The 20,000-nt window shown below is 39.8% G+C and overlaps 5 protein-coding genes across 13 annotated transcripts in view; 2 read left to right on the forward strand and 3 right to left on the reverse strand.

The window, feature by feature from the left end:
* The window catches only part of dpf2 (double PHD fingers 2), a 28,517-nt gene extending 9,325 nt beyond the window's left edge, over window positions 1-19,192 (forward strand). For 4 of the 6 annotated variants that reach the window (XM_047809427.1, XM_047809428.1, XM_027159497.2 and 1 more), the window contains 4 exons: window positions 1-24; window positions 132-244; window positions 558-639; window positions 732-1,897. The exon at window positions 1-24 is cut by the window's left edge. In XM_047809427.1, the coding sequence (XP_047665383.1) occupies window positions 1-24; window positions 132-244; window positions 558-639; window positions 732-814 (302 nt within the window). In that variant the 3' untranslated portion in view covers window positions 815-1,897. Of the gene's footprint in view, window positions 25-131; window positions 245-557; window positions 640-731; window positions 1,898-2,634; window positions 2,906-4,343; window positions 4,416-18,670; window positions 18,760-19,056 lie in introns of those variants that run through there. The other 2 variants (XR_007139612.1, XR_007139611.1) reach the window with 2 other exon arrangements.
* The window catches only part of LOC113636638 (WD repeat-containing protein 87-like), an 873,260-nt gene that overhangs the window by 669,252 nt on the left and 184,008 nt on the right, over window positions 1-20,000 (reverse strand). The gene's annotated exons all lie outside the window — the stretch shown is intronic.
* LOC113650946 (kinectin-like) overlaps window positions 1-20,000 on the forward strand; it is a 683,852-nt gene that overhangs the window by 515,252 nt on the left and 148,600 nt on the right. The gene's annotated exons all lie outside the window — the stretch shown is intronic.
* On the reverse strand, window positions 5,176-8,799 carry chrm1b (cholinergic receptor, muscarinic 1b). Its single transcript, XM_027159496.2, has 2 exons — window positions 8,661-8,799; window positions 5,176-6,860 (listed from the first exon to the last, which is right to left on the reverse strand). Exon 2 carries the CDS (start codon window positions 6,786-6,788, stop codon window positions 5,235-5,237), a length of 1,554 nt encoding a protein of 517 aa, XP_027015297.1. The 5' UTR covers window positions 6,789-6,860; window positions 8,661-8,799; the 3' UTR covers window positions 5,176-5,234.
* Window positions 16,832-20,000, reverse strand: part of LOC113650930 — a 6,771-nt gene continuing 3,602 nt past the window's right edge. Inside the window, exons 3-9 of the mRNA XM_027159500.2 lie at window positions 19,656-19,723; window positions 19,198-19,400; window positions 18,489-18,733; window positions 18,176-18,295; window positions 17,936-18,074; window positions 17,344-17,380; window positions 16,832-17,249 (exon numbers count right to left, since the gene is read on the reverse strand). Of these exons, the coding sequence (XP_027015301.2) occupies window positions 17,355-17,380; window positions 17,936-18,074; window positions 18,176-18,295; window positions 18,489-18,733; window positions 19,198-19,400; window positions 19,656-19,723 (801 nt within the window). The 3' untranslated portion in view covers window positions 16,832-17,249; window positions 17,344-17,354. The remainder of the gene's footprint in view (window positions 17,250-17,343; window positions 17,381-17,935; window positions 18,075-18,175; window positions 18,296-18,488; window positions 18,734-19,197; window positions 19,401-19,655; window positions 19,724-20,000) is intronic.

Consider the following 20,000-nt stretch of genomic DNA (forward strand, 5'->3'; position numbering starts at 1 on the left):
CCTGCTCTGATTGCGGACGCTCCGGTATGAAAGAATAAAGCAAAGAAAACCGTCCGCTGTTTTTCACCACCCGTGTACTGATGCTCATTTACCCCCATCTCTTGTTCTCCCCTTTTCTTCCTGCTCTTCAGGCCACCCCTCATGTCTGCAGTTCACCCCGGTGATGATGGCGGCGGTGAAGACGTACCGCTGGCAGTGCATCGAGTGCAAGTGCTGCAACATGTGCGGTACATCAGAGAACGACGTACGTTTGGTCTACTAGCCCCCCCCCACACACACACACACATACACACACAAACGCACATGCACACATCAGTTATAGTTTCTATAGTAACAGCTCAAGTCTCCACATGGAGGATGCTGGGGACAAACCCTATAGTTTACAGCTGCTATAGCAACTTGTCCTGTAGAGGTTCCACGACCTAAAATGTAACTGTAAACAGATAAAAATTGTCATTCTTTGCTAAATTAAAAAAAAACGTATAATTGTTGTCGTCGATGACGTTCAATCCCCTAGGTGTGTTTTGGGTCATTTAGAATTTCCTTCTTTCCCACAGGACCAGCTGCTCTTCTGCGATGACTGTGACCGAGGCTATCATATGTACTGCCTCACCCCGCCCATGTCGGAGCCCCCCGAAGGTAAAGAAAACCCTCAGCCGTAGTAACACAGTGATAACCGTACTATCCCCGCACCCCGAACTAACCCTGACGTTCTGCGCCCCGCTCTGCAGGAAGCTGGAGCTGCCATTTGTGTTTGGACCTGCTGAAAGAGAAGGCTTCCATATACCAGAATCAGAACGCTCCACCGTCATGATGGAGCCGCTGCAGAAACACTGGCCCTGCGTTCACGGTTCCCAGCTCTGTGCGTGACCACTCAGTGAGTGAGGGAAGGGAGTTCAAATAAAATACAACGAGAAAGACAGAGAGAGAGATGCTGGGAACCGGAAAAAGGGAAACACCTTAACCTATTTACCCAAGGAAAGGCAGGGATGAACGGATGGATAAACAAGTACACAAAACAAACAAACTCCCTCCCTCCTCTTGGCAGGTTTAATTCCGATATGACTGTTACACAGTTCCGAGGTTTAAACTACCCACTGCTTATTGTTTTCAACTATTATACCTAATAGTAATAATAAACATAACACCAACAACAGTGATAACTGACTAATCCAAACCCACGCTGTCTAACAGTCCGCTCTGAGAACATACGACCCCGCCCGTCAGTAGCCTCGTCCTTCGCCTACTTGAAATATTCCCCCGAATCCGCCGCTAGCTAAAAATCAGTAGGGACAACTTTTTGTACCAGTCACGTCTCTAGCCACGCAGTAATAGTTGAAACCAATCAGCATGCTTGTTTGTAATAAGACAAATGGTAGCCTGTTTTTTTTTGTTTAGTTTTTTTTTTTTTGTATATTTATATATTTGTAAATCATATAAAGGTGTGATGTATTTAAAAGTGAGAATATCAAAAGTGATCGGTTATTATTCTAGCGGATAAAAAATGTTTTTTTAACGGTATTAAACCTTTCTTTTATGTCTCAAGCATCATTCGCCAGTGCCATCGATGCATACGCTTCGCCGCCGTCGCAGGGTTACGTCGATCGTCGTCCCTTAGGATTTTTTTTTTTTAAACTTTTTTTTTTTTTTTTTTGGAATTTCTTTTATTTAGCTTGTTAAAATGAAAATCGAACTTCCTCAAGGATCTGACAAAGTCAAACGTAGTGTATTAGCGTATAAGTCGGCTCAGGAGACATCGTGGCTTATAATCGATTCAGAGGAGAACAATTCACGACTCAGGTTGTAGATTTTAGATTCCCGTCAGAACGAGTTAATCCAGTTACTGACGCACTGTTTAGCATGAAATGCAATACGGCCCGATTTTTTTCTTCTTCTTCTTCTTAAAAACGGACAAAATCGTGCACAACGGCGGTTCTGCCTGTTGAGACGATGGTGTTAATTGTCGAGGCGGTTACCTGGTCAACCTGCAGTACTCAGAGTATTGCTTCCAGCACCTGTCACTTTGACCGTATCCTAGTGTCATTTACAGTTAGAACTGTTTAACCATATGCATGTTTACCTGGTACCACTTTTCAAAGTACACTCGCGCTTATGCTCGCCTCTTGTTGCACTCAACATAACGGTTGTTGTTTTTTTTGTTTTTTGTTTTTTTGTGGGTGGGTGGGTGGGTGGGTGGGAGGGAGGGAGGGAGGGAGAGAGGGGGGCGGTTTGTAATATTTAGTTCTGCTGTTATATCAGTAGTCAACTAACCATTATTAACACAGTAATTAAAGGTAACATGTTTTTGTTAGTATAGCTGGGTTTTTATTTGTTATCGTTTTTGTTTTGTTTTTTTAAACAGTGGCCATTTTTTTCGTCAATTGTTTTTTTTTGAGCGGTTTGATTGATAATGGAATGTTTTTCTTTGTGGTACAAATCTTGAGTTTTTTTTTCCCCCCCAAGGAAAATAAAAACCTATTTAGCACTGATTGTGGTATTGGCAGTGAACTACGTTGACTTTTTTACGCTTACCTGCGGGCGGCTCTGTGGGCTTTTAATACTTAAGCAAAAAAAATAGTGTTCTTTCTGTGTTTAAGTAGCAGTATAAGTCTATTTATTTTGTACTTAACACAGATCTTACACCCGTCAACATTTACGACAAAGTTCCCTTCACTGGAGCTAAACGGCTCGAGCTTCGCTACAGCATGACTGCCCCTTGTGCACAAAGCACAGCAGCTCCGTGAAGACATGATGTGGAGGTGAAGGTTGGGAGTGGAAGAAATCGAGTGTCCTACACAGAGCCCTGACTCTGACTCAACCCCACTTAACACCTCTGGGATAAACCGGAACTGGAGTCTCCTCGACGTCCCGACATCAGTGTCTGATCTCAGTAATTCCCTCCTAGGTGAACGAACACAAATCCACACAGCCACAATCCAACATCTAGTCGAAAAGCTTATTAAAAACAGAAAAGAGACTGAATGCATTTGGGATTAGATGTTTTACAAGTGCAAATGGTGGCGATGGCGCTATAGAACATTTAATAAAATAGTAATTATCAACTAGTTACAATCTTATGCCTCTTCCACCGGAAAGAACCGGGTGCTGGTTCAGAGCTAGCGCTAGTGCTGGTTCAAAGTTGGTTCTACTGGCGAACCTTCTAAGAACCGGTTTGCCTTTCCACCTGCTAGAGAGCATCACAGCGCCGAGTGTGACGTCACTGTATACGTGTCACGTGTCCCAGCAACGTTAGCGCAGCAGCGGCAAACACAAACACGATAACAATGGCGGATGTTGCTTTACTGTTAATGCTCATGGCTTTGAGAACCTACATTAACATCCAAACGCGGTGAATAGAACGTGTACGTGCAGCTCCGTGTAATCTGTATAAACGGAGGTTGTAATCGATAAAGTACATAACGTTATTTTATCGTTAACACAGAAAAAAAGTTAGCCTTAGCATGTAGCTACCTACTATCATGTGTGCTGATAATGTATCATATCGCGGTAAAGTAAAAGTGTATTAAACATTAGCATACTTAAGGTACATTATCAAACGTGCTAACAGTAGCCCCGCCCACAGCCCCTGACACAAGCAGTTCTTAAGTCTATACCAACAACGTTTTGGTGCTACTTAAGAACCACTTTTCCTGGTTCAGAGCCGGTGCTTTGGCGGTCGAAACAGAAAGAACTGGTTCTAAATTAGGCTCTGGCTCTGAACCAGCACTCGAACTGCCTCGGTGGAAAAGGGGCATTAGTGGTGTGAAGTCAAGTGGTTCAGTTCTTCATAGCATTTAATCTAACTCAGGGGTCGGCAACCTTAAACACTCAGAGAGCCATTTGGACCCGTTTCCCACAGAAAAAAAACACAGGGAGCCACAAATCTGTTTTGACATCTAAAATGAAGAGAACGCTGCATATATCGTTTTTTACCTTTATGGAGAGGATAGAAAAAACAAAACAAAATTACGAGTAAACAAAATTTTATTTCTGCAGGCAAACAAAAATATTTTGAACAGTTTGAACTAACTTTAAGAAAAAAGACGCTGGGTCGAAGGTTACTTTCAAATACAATGTTCAACGTCTAATCGAGTCTTCTTCGTATTCATGACATAAAAATCTTAACTTGCCGGCTTCAGTAAACCAAAAATGCGTCTGCTTGTGTGTCGGACTTCGCAAGTCGGCGGTTATGACGCATATTTTGAGCGACAAAAAAATTAAACCGGTTTATTTTAATGTTACAAGAGCATCATAATCTTAGAATTTAGAGTGACCTTTTTTTTTAAACTAACAAACTAAAATAAAATAAATTTAAATTAAATATTTATTTTCCAAATCTACAGGGAGCCGCAGCAGAGGGATGAAAGAGCCACTTGCGGCTCCGGAGCCGCGGGTTGCCGACCCCTGATCTAACGGATAATCAATTTTGTATAAATAAATAAAATGTTCTCTTTGTTATATTTGGTTGATTAGTTCTTATAGCCTTACATGTATGTTTGATGTATGTCAGTTAATTCTTGTTCATTATGACATGGAAAGCGCAAACTGATCTTTTGATCCTGATATTTTACTGATTGTACATTTTTTATTTTTAAAGTTTTATATCGTTTTGATATTAAGTACAACATGCCCATGATATACAAATCTTTTCAATTCTTAAATCATTTCTGTATCATGATTCTCCTTATGAGTTCATAACAAGGAAGGAGTCGTCGCTTAGCTCGAGTAATACCGCAGACGGAAAAAATCTCCAGTGGAACAATTGGCAGCAAAGGGCCCGTGTAGCGGAAACCGAGGAGTGGCTGTTATTTTAGTCGTCCTTTCCCCATCTTTCTTTTTCGAATGGCACACAGCTGGGAGATTAAACTGGTAGGCAGGACACAACACAGATACGGCGAAAGACGACAGAGAAAAGAAGTCGGGCACGGATTCCGAAACGCATAACTTAGCCGTGCTTTGATAAACAGTGCACAAATTTCCAAGCGTTCTCGGTCATTCATCACTGGCAAAAAGTCCAAAACAAGAGAAAGTCGTTCAGTGGGTTGACGCCTCGTGTTGAGGACGAGGAATATTATTATACGAATGACCTTCATCCATAGCAGGCTTTATTGTGGACTATAAGTACCACAGATTTCTAGTCACTGAAAATGAGGCATTTTCAGACACATGCTCCTGTACATTACACACCAGGGTTAGCGATGCGTTATTGCATAAATACACACGCACTTTGCACATCACACCGTGCTGAATGACTTGTTCGGCCTCACCGAAACGCTACGGCTCTGGTGACTCGTTTGCCACTTTCTGGCATCTCCACGGCGACAAAGTAGCAGCGCTTTGAAAGTGGTTCGGAAGGACTCGTTACAGAGAGCGTAGCACATGGGGTTCACTGTGCTGTTGACGTAGCACAGCCAGTATCCCAGATGCCATAACTTTTCAGGGACGCAGTATGAAATAGAAGCCAAGACCATGATGTTGTATGGAGTCCATGTCAGGATGAAGGCCAATAAGATGGCGCTCAACGTCCGTGCCGCTTTCTTTTCTCGAATGATCGTATTTATACGCCTTTTGGTTTTGGGTTGTTTGTGGAAGCTTAGGTCCAGAAGTCTGTTCTTCTTCAGTGAAAGATGTCTGGAAGGTTGACTAGAAGATGGATCTACAACTTGTCCAGATAATGCTGGAATTTCCTGTTGATACTCTGACGCTACATGCAGGTCCTTCAGCTTGATCACTGCAGGATTTGATGCAGACCGTGACATTGCTACGTGATCTTGCTTTTGGTCTTCCTCACTTGTCGAAGACGTCGCGGCGTCATCATCGTCCTCATCTTCAATGTTCCAGCTGTTGCTGCTACACGCCTCCTTGTAATTGATTTCACTTGATGGTGGCAGCATGGAGAGATTTCCTGGAAGTTGCTTTTGTCTTGCTGGAAAACACCCAACTGATGTTTTCCTGGCAAGCTCTAGACCCTTTCTGGGATGTGTCTCAGTGGAGCTACTGAGACTACTTCGATTACTGTTGGACCACTTATTTGCTACCTTCACTGAGCTACCCTGACTGCTACCAACAGACCCAACAAATTTAGCAAGTCCTTTTGCTCTGTTCTCAATCTCCCAGTAAATTCGCCAGTATAGAATGATCATGATGCTGACAGGGAGGTAGAAAGCAGCTATGGCTGTTCCAAAGGTTAAAGAAGGCACTGTTAGAAACGGGATCGAACAGTTCACCTTGTCCTTCAGTGCTTCTTTTGAATGGGGCCAAAACAAGATTGCAGGGGCCCACAGTACAAACGAGACCACCCACGCTAGTGTGATCAATGCCGCAGCTTTCCTGGGTGTCCGTTTGGTCCGATACGTTAACGGTCGTGTTACAGAAAAGTACCTGTCGAAGCTGATTACTAGGAGGTTCATAACTGAAGCATTGCTAGCTACATAGTCTAATGCTAGCCAGAGGTCGCATGCTAGGTGTCCCAGCATCCAACGTCCCATTATGATATTGGCTGTGTAGAGGTTCATTGATACAGTGCCCAAGATCAAATCAGCCACCGCCAAACTCAAGAGATAATAGTTGCTGATGGTTCTTAGTTGGCGGTTCAGCCGGAAGGAGACGAGCACTAACAGGTTACCCAAGATGGTGATAAAGGAGAGTGTCCCAGTCACAAGAATGATCAGTACCACTTCCCAAGGCTGATGACCCCCAAGTGGACCCAGATCTACGGTCGTGTTGGATACCGCGGATTCGCAGGTGTGGCTCATGTTGACACCCACGATGCAACACGAACGGCTCATTCTTCGAGAGTATCAGAGAGATGAGCTTCTGGCTACACCGGCTTTCTGAAAACGTGGTCGTCTCTCGTTCTTCTGAGGAAAAAAGGAAAAGGATGCAGATAAGTTTTATGTAAAGTGAAATAAAATTGGGAGATTGTAAAGGCTTACAGTATGCGGATCATAGTAACATAAAAGAACTGGTCATTGATTTTATTTTTGAGTTCCCACTCATACATGTTTATATGATACGACTTACAGCTTATGCAGAATACAATCCAGTCCGATTGTAGATCTTAATAGCTGGGATACAACTGGACGCTGATAGTACTGACATTCGAACACAACCTTAAAAGTACCATCAATTCCCGCTAATGTTCCATCGGCTGGTTACAGATTTAATTGAATTTAAGCCACCAATGACAAAAGAATCCGTTTAGTACCAAGCTTGCGTATCTGAAACATTCTGTTCGATTTCACGGACCCAAACTATGGGGTAAAATCTTGCACACCGGTACCCTACTCCTAGTTGTTGTGGATATTATTATTATAGTAATATTATATAGGGTTTGCTTGTTTTGAAACCTTTAGCATCCAACCTGTCCAACCTGTCCTTACGTTATCACCTCGTTTTAGATAAGCAGTATTCCATCTGCTTGCCACTTCAGCTGCTCAAACTGCTGTCAAAACATCTAATATGAAAACCAGATCCGTGCCCTTTCACCGTCACTCAAACGAAATTGGCGACACGCTCATTAATATTATGAAGCATCTTCCGTTTACACTGTCTGTTTGATGTACTCGGGACTGTGTTGACTCTGACACAAATCAACCTTGGCACGTTTGTTTTAAGATAAGTTGCCTTTTAATCACTGGGTGTATCTGTGGGTCTATAAGCTTCACGTTCGCTGGTGACGTCTAGACAGCTGCGTTTCGACAAGTACTCGCTTTCAACAGGGTTAAACAACATTACATTAGTGCAACTAACGCTGGGAATGTTTTATCTTTTCAAGCAAGATTTTGTCAAGAGGAAAGTGACCAACTCGCGCAACAAATCGTTTGGGAGTCGTTCCCTAAATCGGAGTGTCGTTGATTAAACGCACATTCCTAAAAGTAGAGACTAAAGTGGGTCAGTAAACCCTCTGCCGTGTTTGGTTTATGTAACCGGAATAGTGTGTGTCTGGGTTGATACTCCGCGGTGATGGTTCATTTGTCTTCTGCCTCGTCACAGCCGTGTTGTAGCTAATGCCATTTCAAACATCCTCACATGATTCATGTGTCCTGTACTTTTAGAGACTCGTTTTTTCTTTACGGTTACAACACTTTTTAACACCATCCCTGGTTTTGCCCAACAATCTTGGCAAAGGCATCTTAGTGAATCTGAAATATAGTTTGTTTAATATGTGACTAAAACCTTTTCATATTCTACCCTTACTACAGAACTAAACACAAGTTTGATTTGTTAACTGTTTTAATTTCGGGCTTCTCAACTTTGTTATGCGAAAATCACAGGACACAAAAAAAACAAAAAAAACCCCGAAAATTGTACAAAACGATTTTATTGCTGATTTTTAGTATCTTGTCATGTAGAAACACAATTATAGTATTTTTTTTTAAATGACTTAAGATACATAACTGGATTAAAGTAACCTTTTAGGGTAGAGCTTTAAAAATATGCTGCTTCATTTTAGCAATAATTTTCTTCAAAATTTCCAAAATCTAAACCTCACCCAAAGACATACTGTTGAGGATACCAGTCCAGTGGCATATGGGTTGTTTTTCATGCTAAATAGTACAGATTTAAACATTTCATAGATTCATTTCATATGATTAATGAATTTGATTAACGGCTACATAAAATCTGATTTTGCTCAAAAATAATTTGTTGACACTTACCATTTTAGAAGATTGACAGTCCGTGTTTCATCCAGTGGAGGAAAGTGTAAAAGCCTACAGTTTTCTCGTCCGGCATTGTTAATTCTGCGCCTCTCGGACATGTATTTACAAAATCTCAGTGGATATATTTACAGTGGAAATTTCCCAATAGATATAAAATTGTGGGTCCATTTTAACCCATAGTACGATTAACGGTCCCTGTTATAACCATGGATTGTATAACATGCATGCAGTGGGTTACAAAGGAAAAATAAAACAAGTGCGAGGGTATGCTCCAGCTCTGTCCTAACACTCCAGAGGTTCAGACTAAAATGTCATAATACGTGTGAATAGCACACATGCGCCACTGCCAGAGAGCTGGCGACGAGCTGCAGGCGAGGCGTCTGCGCACCGTGTTTACCTTGGGCACGCTCCCGTAATCTATTTTTATCCACAAATAATAAAGAGTGTCACTAATTAAAAGACGTGTCTCAAGGTGATGGTTGTTTTACATATATATATATATATATATATATATATATATATATATATATATATATATATATATATAGTACTGTGCAAAGGTTTTAGGCAGTAAACAAAGAATGCTTTCAAAAATGGAAGTGTTCAATATTTATTTTCATAAATGAACAAAATGCAGTGAATAAACAAAAGAGAAATCTAAATCTAATCAATATTTGGTGTGATCAGCCTTTGCATTCAAAACAGCAGCAATTCTTCTAGGTACACTTGTACACGGTTTGTGAAGGAACTCGGCCGGTAGGTTGTTCCAAAACATCTTGGAGAACTAACCACAGATCTTCTGTGGATGTCGGCTTTCTCACATCCTTCTGTCTCTTCATGTAATCCCAGACACACTCCATGATGTCGAGATCAGGGCTCTGTGGGGGCTGTGCCATCGCTTCATGCTGGTTTGATTGCAAAAAAAATAACACCAAATATCGATTTGATTTAGATTTATATTTTGTTTGCTCACTTTGCATTTTGTAAATTGACAGAAATAAACACTCATTATTTATATTTCTGAAAGCATTCTTTGTTTACAGCATTTTTTCACACCTGCCTAAAACATATATATACTATACATAAAAGTGAACCACATACTTCGACATGATATCAAATATAGCAATGGTATCATGAAGAACAAGATTTTGTCTGTTCTGATTGCATATGGTCAAAAATCTAGATTGTTTATGAACAAGAAAAAGGAAAGTGGCTTTTAGGGAATCCCCAGGATTTGCAAACCCCACGGTTTATTTAGGGGTCAAAGCACCAAAGTGGATTCAGAACTTAACCTGCTCTATTTGCAGTTCAGTAATAGAAGTTCATTAATAGAAAGCTGGTTGCACGGTGGCTTAGTGGTTAGCATGTTCACCTCACACCTCCAGGGTTGGGGTTTGAATCCCGCCTCCGCCTTGTGTGTGAGGAGTTTGCATGTTCTCCCCGTGCCTCAGGGGTTTCCTCCGGGTACTCCGGTTTCCTCCCCCGGTCCAAAGACATGCATGGTAGGTTGATTGGCATCTCTGGAAAATTGTCCGTAGTGTGTGAATGAATGAGAGTGTGTGTGTGCCCTGCGATGGGTTGGCCCTCCGTCCAGGGTGTATCCTGCCTCGATGCCCGATGACGCCTAGGATAGGCACAGGCTCCCCGTGACCCGAGAAGTTCGGATAAGCGGTAGAGAATGAATGAATGAGTGAATGAGTAACAGAAAGCTAAAAGGTGCTGAAAATATCTGAAATATTTCAATAATCTTTATATTGGATCTGTGGAATTTATTTCACAGTTGCGTCTGGCTACAAAACATTTCAGAACCGCTGTGTAGTGTTATACAGTCTGATCATATTGCCCTGATATTGTTTCACTAGAATATGATATTCTGAAGTTTATAATCCCTTTGCTACTGTTTACGCTAGGCTAAGCAATAAACATAATCACACCGGGTAACCATGCAATGACGTCCAATAATAGCTAATTTCCTCAGACGCCATGTTGGACTGTGTATACATAATTACTGTAAAAGCTCCTGCAGTATTTACTTGGCAAACATTAGTTAGCTAACAGCCTGGGGGCTAATATGTGTCTTTTAAAATTAGAATTTTACCAAAATGTCATAAAACTGTAACAGTAACTTAGAGGAATTATAAGAGAGACGATATTGTGTGTTTGTTCGAACGAGCATGCTTTGCTTTAGTGCTGTTGCCAGATTTCTAATAATCCAGTGTTATGTATTAGTGAAGTAGCACAAAAAGTACATTGAATGAATATAATATTAGGAAATGTTTGGTATGAGGAATTAAGCTAATTTATAATTAGTTTAATGAATCTTGTTTGTTTAATATTAATGGCCAATCAAAAAAAGGCTCTATTTTCAGCTAAATATTCTCTGCGGCTCTTTTCCCACTAAAGTCCTCGGGTGACAAGAATGGAAGCCCTGTGAGATCTGCTTTGTAGCCTCAAGGTTCAACATTGTGTTGTGTTGTGTTGTGTTGTGAGGTGCTCTTCTGCTCAGTGCAGCTGGAACGAATGGTGTTCCTAATAAAGTGACCAGGTTTAGGGAAGCATTCATCAAGTTCTGACCAATCAGTATTGAGCATGATAGACAGCACTATGGAATAAACTTAATTAAAACTTCCTGGAGTGTTAATGGTATGGTGAACACATGAAAAGTGCTAGAAAAGAGTGTGTGTGTGTGTGTGTGTGTGTGTGTGTGTGTGTGTGTGTGTGTGTGTGTGTGTGTGTGTGTGTGTGTGTGTGTGTGTGTGTGCAGTGTCAGAGGCCACACAGCGTTGTGATGGCCAAGCGAGTCAAGTGTTTATGAAATACCATGGGCTTTTGTCTGCTGAGGAGGAAGAGGAATGGTTACTGTGAGAATTAAGATGGTTTTAGAGCTCTATACACAAGTGTGTGTGTGTGTGTGTGTGTGTGTGTGTGTGTGTGTGTGTGTGTGTGTGTGTGCGCGCGCCTGAGTTTAACAAATCTGTCTTTCTTTTTGGCAGTCAGGAGACTCTAATACAAGCAAAATGAGCTGCTATTTCCCCACACACACTTTGCTGAAGCACCCTCATGTGGACTCTGCTTTAAAGACTCAGAGTTTCTGTTCAGCGTCAGCTGTGTGATCTGTTTGTTCCCCTAAAATCTATTTATGGGTCGAGTGTGTGCAGTGTGTTATGATCTGCTTTATCCTCACACACATTCTCACATTTTTTTTATAATTATTCTCACAGTTATTATTATTGTTAAAGTGACGTGACATACGGCTAAGTACGTAATTTTTGTACATTAGGTGATACAAGGTCTACCCTTAAAATGGGCTGTCTTGAATGTAATAATATAAATAATATAAATAGTTTGGAAGCAAAAAAAACAAATGTTGAAAAACAACAACAAACAAACAAAAAAACTCTGAAAACTTACTGTAGGCTTGATCTGAGATTTCCTGTGTAATATAAGGTCTAGTTCTGACCAGTAGAGGGCAGCAGATGCTTTCTCATGACTCATGCCCTCATCTTCTGTAAAGCTCAGTGAAGTGACCAGTGCTTCAAAAACCCACTGCACAGCTTTCTCTAACACGGCATCCAAACAATGTTGTCTCTAATATAATGCACTGAGCAGAGTGAGACTGACACTGGAGACTCCTTCCTTAAATGTCAACTATACAGTACATGTTTTTTATTATCCTGTAAATCCCTGTGTACATTGTCAGTGGTTCATAACAAATATCAGTATATGACAAAAAAAATCTTTCATTTCTGTAATGTTGTGATTTGCTTTGAGTCTGGACACTAGAGGTGCAATAAAAGAAGCATAGAAATTCAAGTGTTGAATCGGTAGCAAAATAAACAACAGACCTTTTCTCATAGTGCATGAGGAAAGAGACGTAAGGATCTATTTTCATTTTTTTGTGTGTGTGTGGACAGAGAATCATTTGTGAAAACTGTTAATCTGCAGTGTGTGGAGCATCTCTGGGAAAGTCAATTTCTTAACAATTCCAAGCAGCTGCAGCTACATTAGCCGCACTGTAGCCACATCAGCTGTCACTGTACTTTATTGTATTGTCAGTAGTCGTCACAGCAATTCATTCTTCTCTGGCAATGTGTCGACAACTGTATCTAAGACCATGAGTATTTCCTTTTCAGTGGCCATCAAAACAAATGGCTCCATGTGACCATTGGAAATTGGTGCTCCTGAGTTGATATTTTTTTATAAATATGTGCGTGGAGAAGCTTCTCTCACAAGCTACCTGGGTGACAGACAGGGTGAATAGGAACTTATACCCGAGGGCTTATAACATCGCATCTGTTAACAAGTGGTATTGCCGTAAAAGCTGATAACATACAGCACACGTCTTACATGTTATTCACATTTTATTCATGATCTCTACCTGTTCTTCATGAGTTCCTGATGTAACAAGACAGAAAATCATTAACATACACGCAGAGCTACAGTTCCTGAAAAGAGCAGAACTCATGTGACGTGTGTCTGTGTTTTGGTTTGTTGTCATGTCTCTTGGTTTGTGTTTTGTATTCTGATATTAAGTTGCATTGTGTTGGTAGTTTTTGTCATTTCTCTTAAACCCCCTTTTATGTTATCCCTGCATTTGGGTCTAATTCTGCTCTGTGAAGACGCTCGTTTTCTTGACATGAGGACTAAGAAATTCACAGATGTTTGGTGCAATTATTCTGGAGTTCTTACTGGCCTTCTGATGATTTTTTTTCTGTCATTTGGTTTACTTTTTCCTTTGGTTTTCTTTTGTGAACATCACTCTGCATCTGCTCTTGTGGGGTGGTGCCGCTTCACTTCCTGTTTTCCTGTGGAGGATGCCACCTTACTTCTTGTTTGTGGAGGATGTCACCAGCCTGATCTGTTTGTTTCCTCTGTGCCATGCAACATTGCACCACATCTGTTATTGTGGGGAATGCCATTTCACTTCTTGTTTTCCTGTGGAGGACGCCGAATCACTTCGTGCCTGCAGGGGATGTTACAGGCCTTTTTTAGTGGACATTTTCCTATTCCTTTTGGGGAGGTAGCTTGATACCAGCCTTTGGCAGAGGATTTTACCCGCCACCCAATTAACCCAATGTATCCATAAAAGTCAGTTAGCCAAGAAATTGAACTTAAAAGATCTCATCAGTGAGTTTGCCAAGAAAAAGACCCCCCACTGGGCATTAGGGCAATAATGCCCACCACCAACTTGTCAGCATTAGTACCCTAAGACCATGTGTATCATATGTTCTAACAACATCCTTGTACATAAAAAAACTGATCCTAAAATGATCACCTGTTAAAGTTTTTCAGACTTTACTTTTGATTTTGTTATTTATTTTGATGTATACAGACATGCTACTAAACAAGGCAAATTTTTTATTTCAGTTATAATTTATTTATTTATTTAAGGTTTGAAAGAATAAATGAAGGACTACAAACCCCAATAAAGCACAATAAAAACATCAGTAATACAATTATTATAATACACCTGTACAATAATACCGGAGGTGCTCTAGTTACAGAATAATGTGATGAGTACAGTGTTCAGTATAGTACAGGAGTAGGCACTGTTGGTCCTATAGAGCGCCTCACCTGTGTGTAGCCTTAGTAATCCTTAACATGCAAAATAATGTTTTAAACATAGTATTGATATTTTAATACCGTTCTTTTTCATTTAACATCAGTGATTTATCGGCAGTTACTGTATCTGTGAGGGAAATGTGTACTTAAAGTATTTATGATGAGATGAGATGATGGGAAAGTGGCCCCCAGACAATGTCTTTACATTGGGCCCAGGTCTACACCCCTGTGTGCATGTGACTCACTCTGTTAAACCTCCACTAATCCAGACCCTCGTAAAATTCTCTCGTAGAATTTGATAGAATTTAGCTTTTGCAACTCGTCCTGCTGAGTCGAGATATTTGTAAAATTCTGTCATTTTGTCTTGGGATGTTTTCTCTGCATTGATCTTATTTTATATTTCATGTGTAAATTCCTTGCTTTTGATACAGTCTACTATTCAGCACCTAAAATACGCACATACAAATTATTTGAAACATTAAACTCACTTTTTGACAATCTACACATTACACTTTCAGAGCATCAGGATCCATTCAGTGCTCACACTGAAGTCATTTATACTGACTGTTGTGTCTGCGGGCAGAATAATAATAACGCGACACTCGTTTGCTGGTAACTCACGTTATTCTTTTTTTTGAACCGGAACTGAATGCAAAGGCATACATCACTATATGTCACCACTAGGGGCAGGCTTATCACAATACTATGAAACCCCATAGTACATACATTACACTGACATTAGTGACACGTGTTTTCGGACTGCGTAGAAAACCCTTCCGTAATCCCACTAAGGCATGTGTCCCAGTTTGCAAGTGTTAGTGCTGAAAACACAAAGATGTAAGGCAAGGCAAGGCAAGTTTATTTGTATAGCACATTTCATACACAGAGGACATTCAAAGTGCTTTACATAGAAATTAAAAAACAGTTTAAAAAAGAGAAAAAAATATATATGAAAAATAAGAAACACATGATAAAATCATAATAAAAACAATTAACAATTAAAGAAAATAAATGTAATAAAAACAGTTTAAAATATGTTAAAAAGAATAAAACAGGAGTAAAAGTGATTTGGATAAAAAGTACAGTCAGTGTGAAGCAGCACAGCACTCATTCAGTAAATGCAGAGTTAAACTGATGTGTTTTTAATCTTGATTTAAAAGTGTCTACTGTTGAAGCACATCTGATCTCTTCTGGAAGCTGATTCCAGCTCTAGGTGGCGTAATAACTAAATGCTGACGCATCTTGTTTTGAGTGAACCCTTGGTATCTCTAACTGACCTGATCCTAATGATCTGAGTCGTCTGCTTGGTTTATATTCAGTTAGCATATCTGTAATGTATTTCGGTCCTAAGCCATGAAGTGATTTATAAACCAGTAACAATACTTTAAAATCTATTCTAAATGTAACTGGAAGCCAGTGTAAGGACCTGAGGACTGGAGTGATGTGCTCAGATGTTTTGGTTCTGGTCAGAATTCTGGTAGCAGCGTTCTGTATAAGCTGCAGCTGTCTAATGGTCTTTTTGGGGATCCCAGTAAGGAGTCCATTGCAATAATCCAATTGAGGACCATCCCAGAAAGCCCTGCCCAGTTTTCCAGTCTATGTAAGAGTATGGTGTGATCTACCGTGTCAAAGGTAGCACTAAGATCTAGTAGCACCAGCACTGATATTTTACCTGAATCAGAGTTTAAGCGAATATCATTTATTATCTTTATGAGCACTGTCTCTGTGCTATGATGCTGGCGGAAACCAGATTGAAAATTGTCCAGATAGCCATTTGAGTTTAAGAATTTGTTCAGCTGATTGAGAACAACCTTTTCAATGATCTTGCCTATAAAAGGAAGATTTGAGATTGGTCTGTAGTTGCTAAGTATGGTTTTGTCTAGGTTACTCTTTTTTAGGAGAGGCTTAACGACTGCCATTTTTAGTGACTCTGGAAAAGTGCCTGTGAGCAGGGAAGTATTTACTATTTTTAAGAGGTCAATTTCTAAGCAGGTAAGTACCTTTTTGAGAAAGGATGTGGCGAGGGTGTCAAGGCTGCAAATTGATGCTTTAAGATGTTGTACTGTTTCTTCCAGGGTTTTTATATCAATTATGTCAAATTCTGAGAAAATGACAAATTTTTGAGGTTGTTATAGTGAGGTCTGACTGACCACATTACAATATGAGGCCGTATTGATTGCCATTCTGATATTACTGATTTTCTGAGAGAAAAAGGTTGCAAACTCATTGCATTTGTTGTCAGAGAGCATTTCACTAGGAACTTGATTTGGGGGGTTTGTTAGTGTCTCTACAGTAGCAAAAAGAGTGCGAGTGTTGTTTATGTTGTTGTTTATAATGTTTGAGAAGAAGATCTGTCTAGCTGTGCCTAGTTCTACATTGAAAGCACGAAGACTGTCCTTATAGATGCTATAACGTACTTCAGGTTTTGTTTTCCGCCACATACGTTCAGCTTTTCTGCACGTTCTTTTCATGCTCTGTACCGCTGTTGTGTTTCTCCAAGGTGCTTTACGTCTGCCAGTGATCATCCTGACCTTTACTGGAGCTATACCATCAATAACATCTTTAACTTTTAAGTTAAAATTTTCAAGGAGAACGCACACACAATGTAATTCAAGACAAGCTTTTATAGATTTTGTAACATTGCTATTACAAGTTGGATTTCACTGTCGAGTCTGGCCACTTTTTTTCACAGTACAAATAAGCAAAATTAATCTTAGAAATTCTATTATAGGAGAATACATAAACATAAGAAAAAGGAAAGCGATTCAGAGTTCTGTGAGTTCTCCAGCTAGGTACAGTGTCTGGTCCCTCTACAGTGTCTATTATTATTATTATTATTATTAGCAGTAGTAGTAGCTGTAGTAGTAGTAGTAGTAGTAGTAGTAGTAGTAGTAGTAGTAGCAGTAGCAGTAGTAGTGATAGTAGTAGTAGTAACTATTTGAGGCTTATTTTTATTTATTTATTTATTGTTGGCTGAGAACCAGTATTGGAGCCTAGGAAGATTACTGTAATTCCATCCTGTACCTGCCAGGGACATACAACAACACTAACTAGATTATTGTTCCATAAAAATCCAATGTAAAACTTCCAGTGAGTAAAATGGTTCAGAAAGTCTTACCAGGTGAATCTTTACTGGTTTGAGGCTCCACCTGCACCTGATGTGACAAGACAGAAAATCATTAACATACACGCAGAGCTACAGTTTCCTGAAAAAGAGCAGAACTCATTCAGTCATCATCATTAACCAGTCATGTACAACCTTTCACTAAATGTCTGGAGAAACATCTGTATAATGAAGTTAGTGCTGTTAGCTTTGTTTTGATATCGACTCTGAGCTCAGCCTGAGCTTGTGTTACTGTCTGTGTGGAATTTAGCATGTTCTTCTCATGTGGGTTCGTTTGGGTTTTTCTCCTTCTACTGTAAAGAAAACTCCAGGTAGGTGTATGAACTTCACTAAATTACCCCTAGGTGTGTGTGTGTGTGTGTGTGTGTGTGTGTGTGTGTGTGTGTCAGTCTAGGGTGAATTCTCTCACTCTGGATCCAGTGTGACACTGATTACGATAAAAGGCCCTAAATATAGATGGATGGATGGATGAGTGGGTGGATGTATAGATGACTAAATGAATGAAAGAGAGACACACTTAGCCCTGCTAACCCACTGATACCAGCCGCTCCTGAAGTTTTAAACCCCCATTTTAACATTTGGTTACCTGGAAGTAAGACATCACGAGGCGTCCACACGACCAGGCCTTCCAAGAGACTTAGTGTGACACGATTAACATCAGAATTGAGGAACACCTCAAATGTAGGGCGGAAGTTGGGACCGAAGTCACACTTAAACATCTCCTCCTGAGTAAACAGGTGATGGAGAGAATATTCCAGAAGTCAACATACTTCTGCAAAACTGACAAAGAGCTTTTTGTACAATGACATGAACAGTTTTACATTACCTCTGGTTGGCAAACATAATCACGGTCACCAGTTCTACAGATCGGCCTGTATGTTTTACCAGGGGTCAGCTGACATGCAGAGCTTGATATGTATGTCATGCCCTCATGTTTCCTCTGCACCTTTAAGGTCAAGAAAACATAGTGAATTATTTCAACAAAGTTAACAAAAATGTTTAAAAACTTCATATTTTGCTCACTAAAATGTTTTGAACAGTAAAATATCTTTTCAATGGACTTTTAGGACAGAGTCAAGAATAAATATCACTAACATATAAAGTTAAAGATAATAAACATATGTATTAAAGCAGATCACCTCTTCAACTGGGACATTCGCTGGCAACACATGGATGTTAAGTTTAGTCAGACTTTGGTCATAGAACAGTAGGACCTGGGCTCTGATGGGATTCCCTGAGAATGGGTATAGCTTTAGGACACCAAAACCTGAGGGAACTTGTTTAACTTCTATGATCACGTGTGTGTCTGTTACTTCTACAGGCTGAAAGATCTCCACTTTTCCACCAGTCACCTGAGCTGGAATAAATTTAACCCCATCTGTACCTGCAACACATCAACAAGCAGAACAAGTCAGTGACATTACATTATTATAAAGTGATCAGAAAAACCTTCTTACTATTTTTACTGTTTATGTTTAATAGACACTTTACAAACTCATATACAGTAAGTTACTAAGTAACTATGAATTTATTTGTACAGTATAAGTCATAATTTTGAGAGTAATCCTGAAAAATTCTGAGGTAACCTGGTCATAAACACTCAACCTTGTTGCTCTTGGAGACTTTTCACTTTGACGTACAACAATGAACTGTAATGTGCAATATCTGTTTTTGTGAGAAAATAACAGCAATTCTTTGGCTCCTTAGGGAGGTTTTGGGACGAAATAAGACTGTAAGCTGACTGGAACCCTGTACCAAGACTTCATATCACTACACTGTCACAGCTTTCACTTTCTTCATTTATTACCAATTTATTACCAATAAAAAAAAAGTAAAAAATCAACTTACGGGTCTCACAGTGTGGAAGGTGCAGGCGATGGATTGAACCTTCAACATGCTTGATACTGTACAGAGGTCCTGCTGGCTCCATGTGCTGCATTCCATACATGTCACAAGGCTTTACTTTATACATCACTTTACCTTCCTCTTTCACCTCAAACACAAGGCCAGTGAATGTACAATTATTCAGTCCAGGTTGAAGGTGGAGAGTCCTGGAGAACAGAAAACCCAGGTGAGAAACATATCAGCTGTACTTCAGCAGTCAGAATTTAGTTTGAATTCAGAAATGAACAAATCAGAACTTTGGTTTTATTGAAACTTACTTAACTACAAAGTGGTAGGTAACAAAATAAGTTAGTAAAGTTCTTTAAGTGCTTCTATAAAGACAAAAGAAAATCCACAGTTGGATGAATTTTACACTTTCAGATACTTTATAGATTTCCACACATGTACAAAAGTGTATTTACCTGGACGTGCCATCGTCATCTTCAGATATTTCATAAAAGTCATAAGGCCTTATAGAGGCACCTGAGAGCTGTAAACAAAACAACACTTATTACTTATTTTTATTACTTCAACACATTTAACTGATCAGTCGAACATCTGAAAACACGATACATTTTCTCAATAGGTGAAGAGTGACAAATAATGTGGCCATTTTTTTTTTTTTAACTGATTTACTTTTAACTAATTTATTTTTATTTCAACACATAGTTTGGCCTGTAGTTAGTTAGATTTACAGGTGCATCTCAATAAATTAGAATGACTGAGAAAAGTTCATTTATTTCAGTAATTCAACTCAAAAAGTGAAG

Source organism: Tachysurus fulvidraco, chromosome 26 (genome assembly GCF_022655615.1).
Source record: "Tachysurus fulvidraco isolate hzauxx_2018 chromosome 26, HZAU_PFXX_2.0, whole genome shotgun sequence".
NCBI lineage: Eukaryota > Metazoa > Chordata > Actinopteri > Siluriformes > Bagridae > Tachysurus > Tachysurus fulvidraco.

Coding starts and splice junctions, on each gene's coding strand:
- chrm1b (XM_027159496.2), bottom strand. CDS start 6,788: ATGAGCCGTTCGTGTTGCATCGTGGGTGTCAACATGAGCCACACCTGC.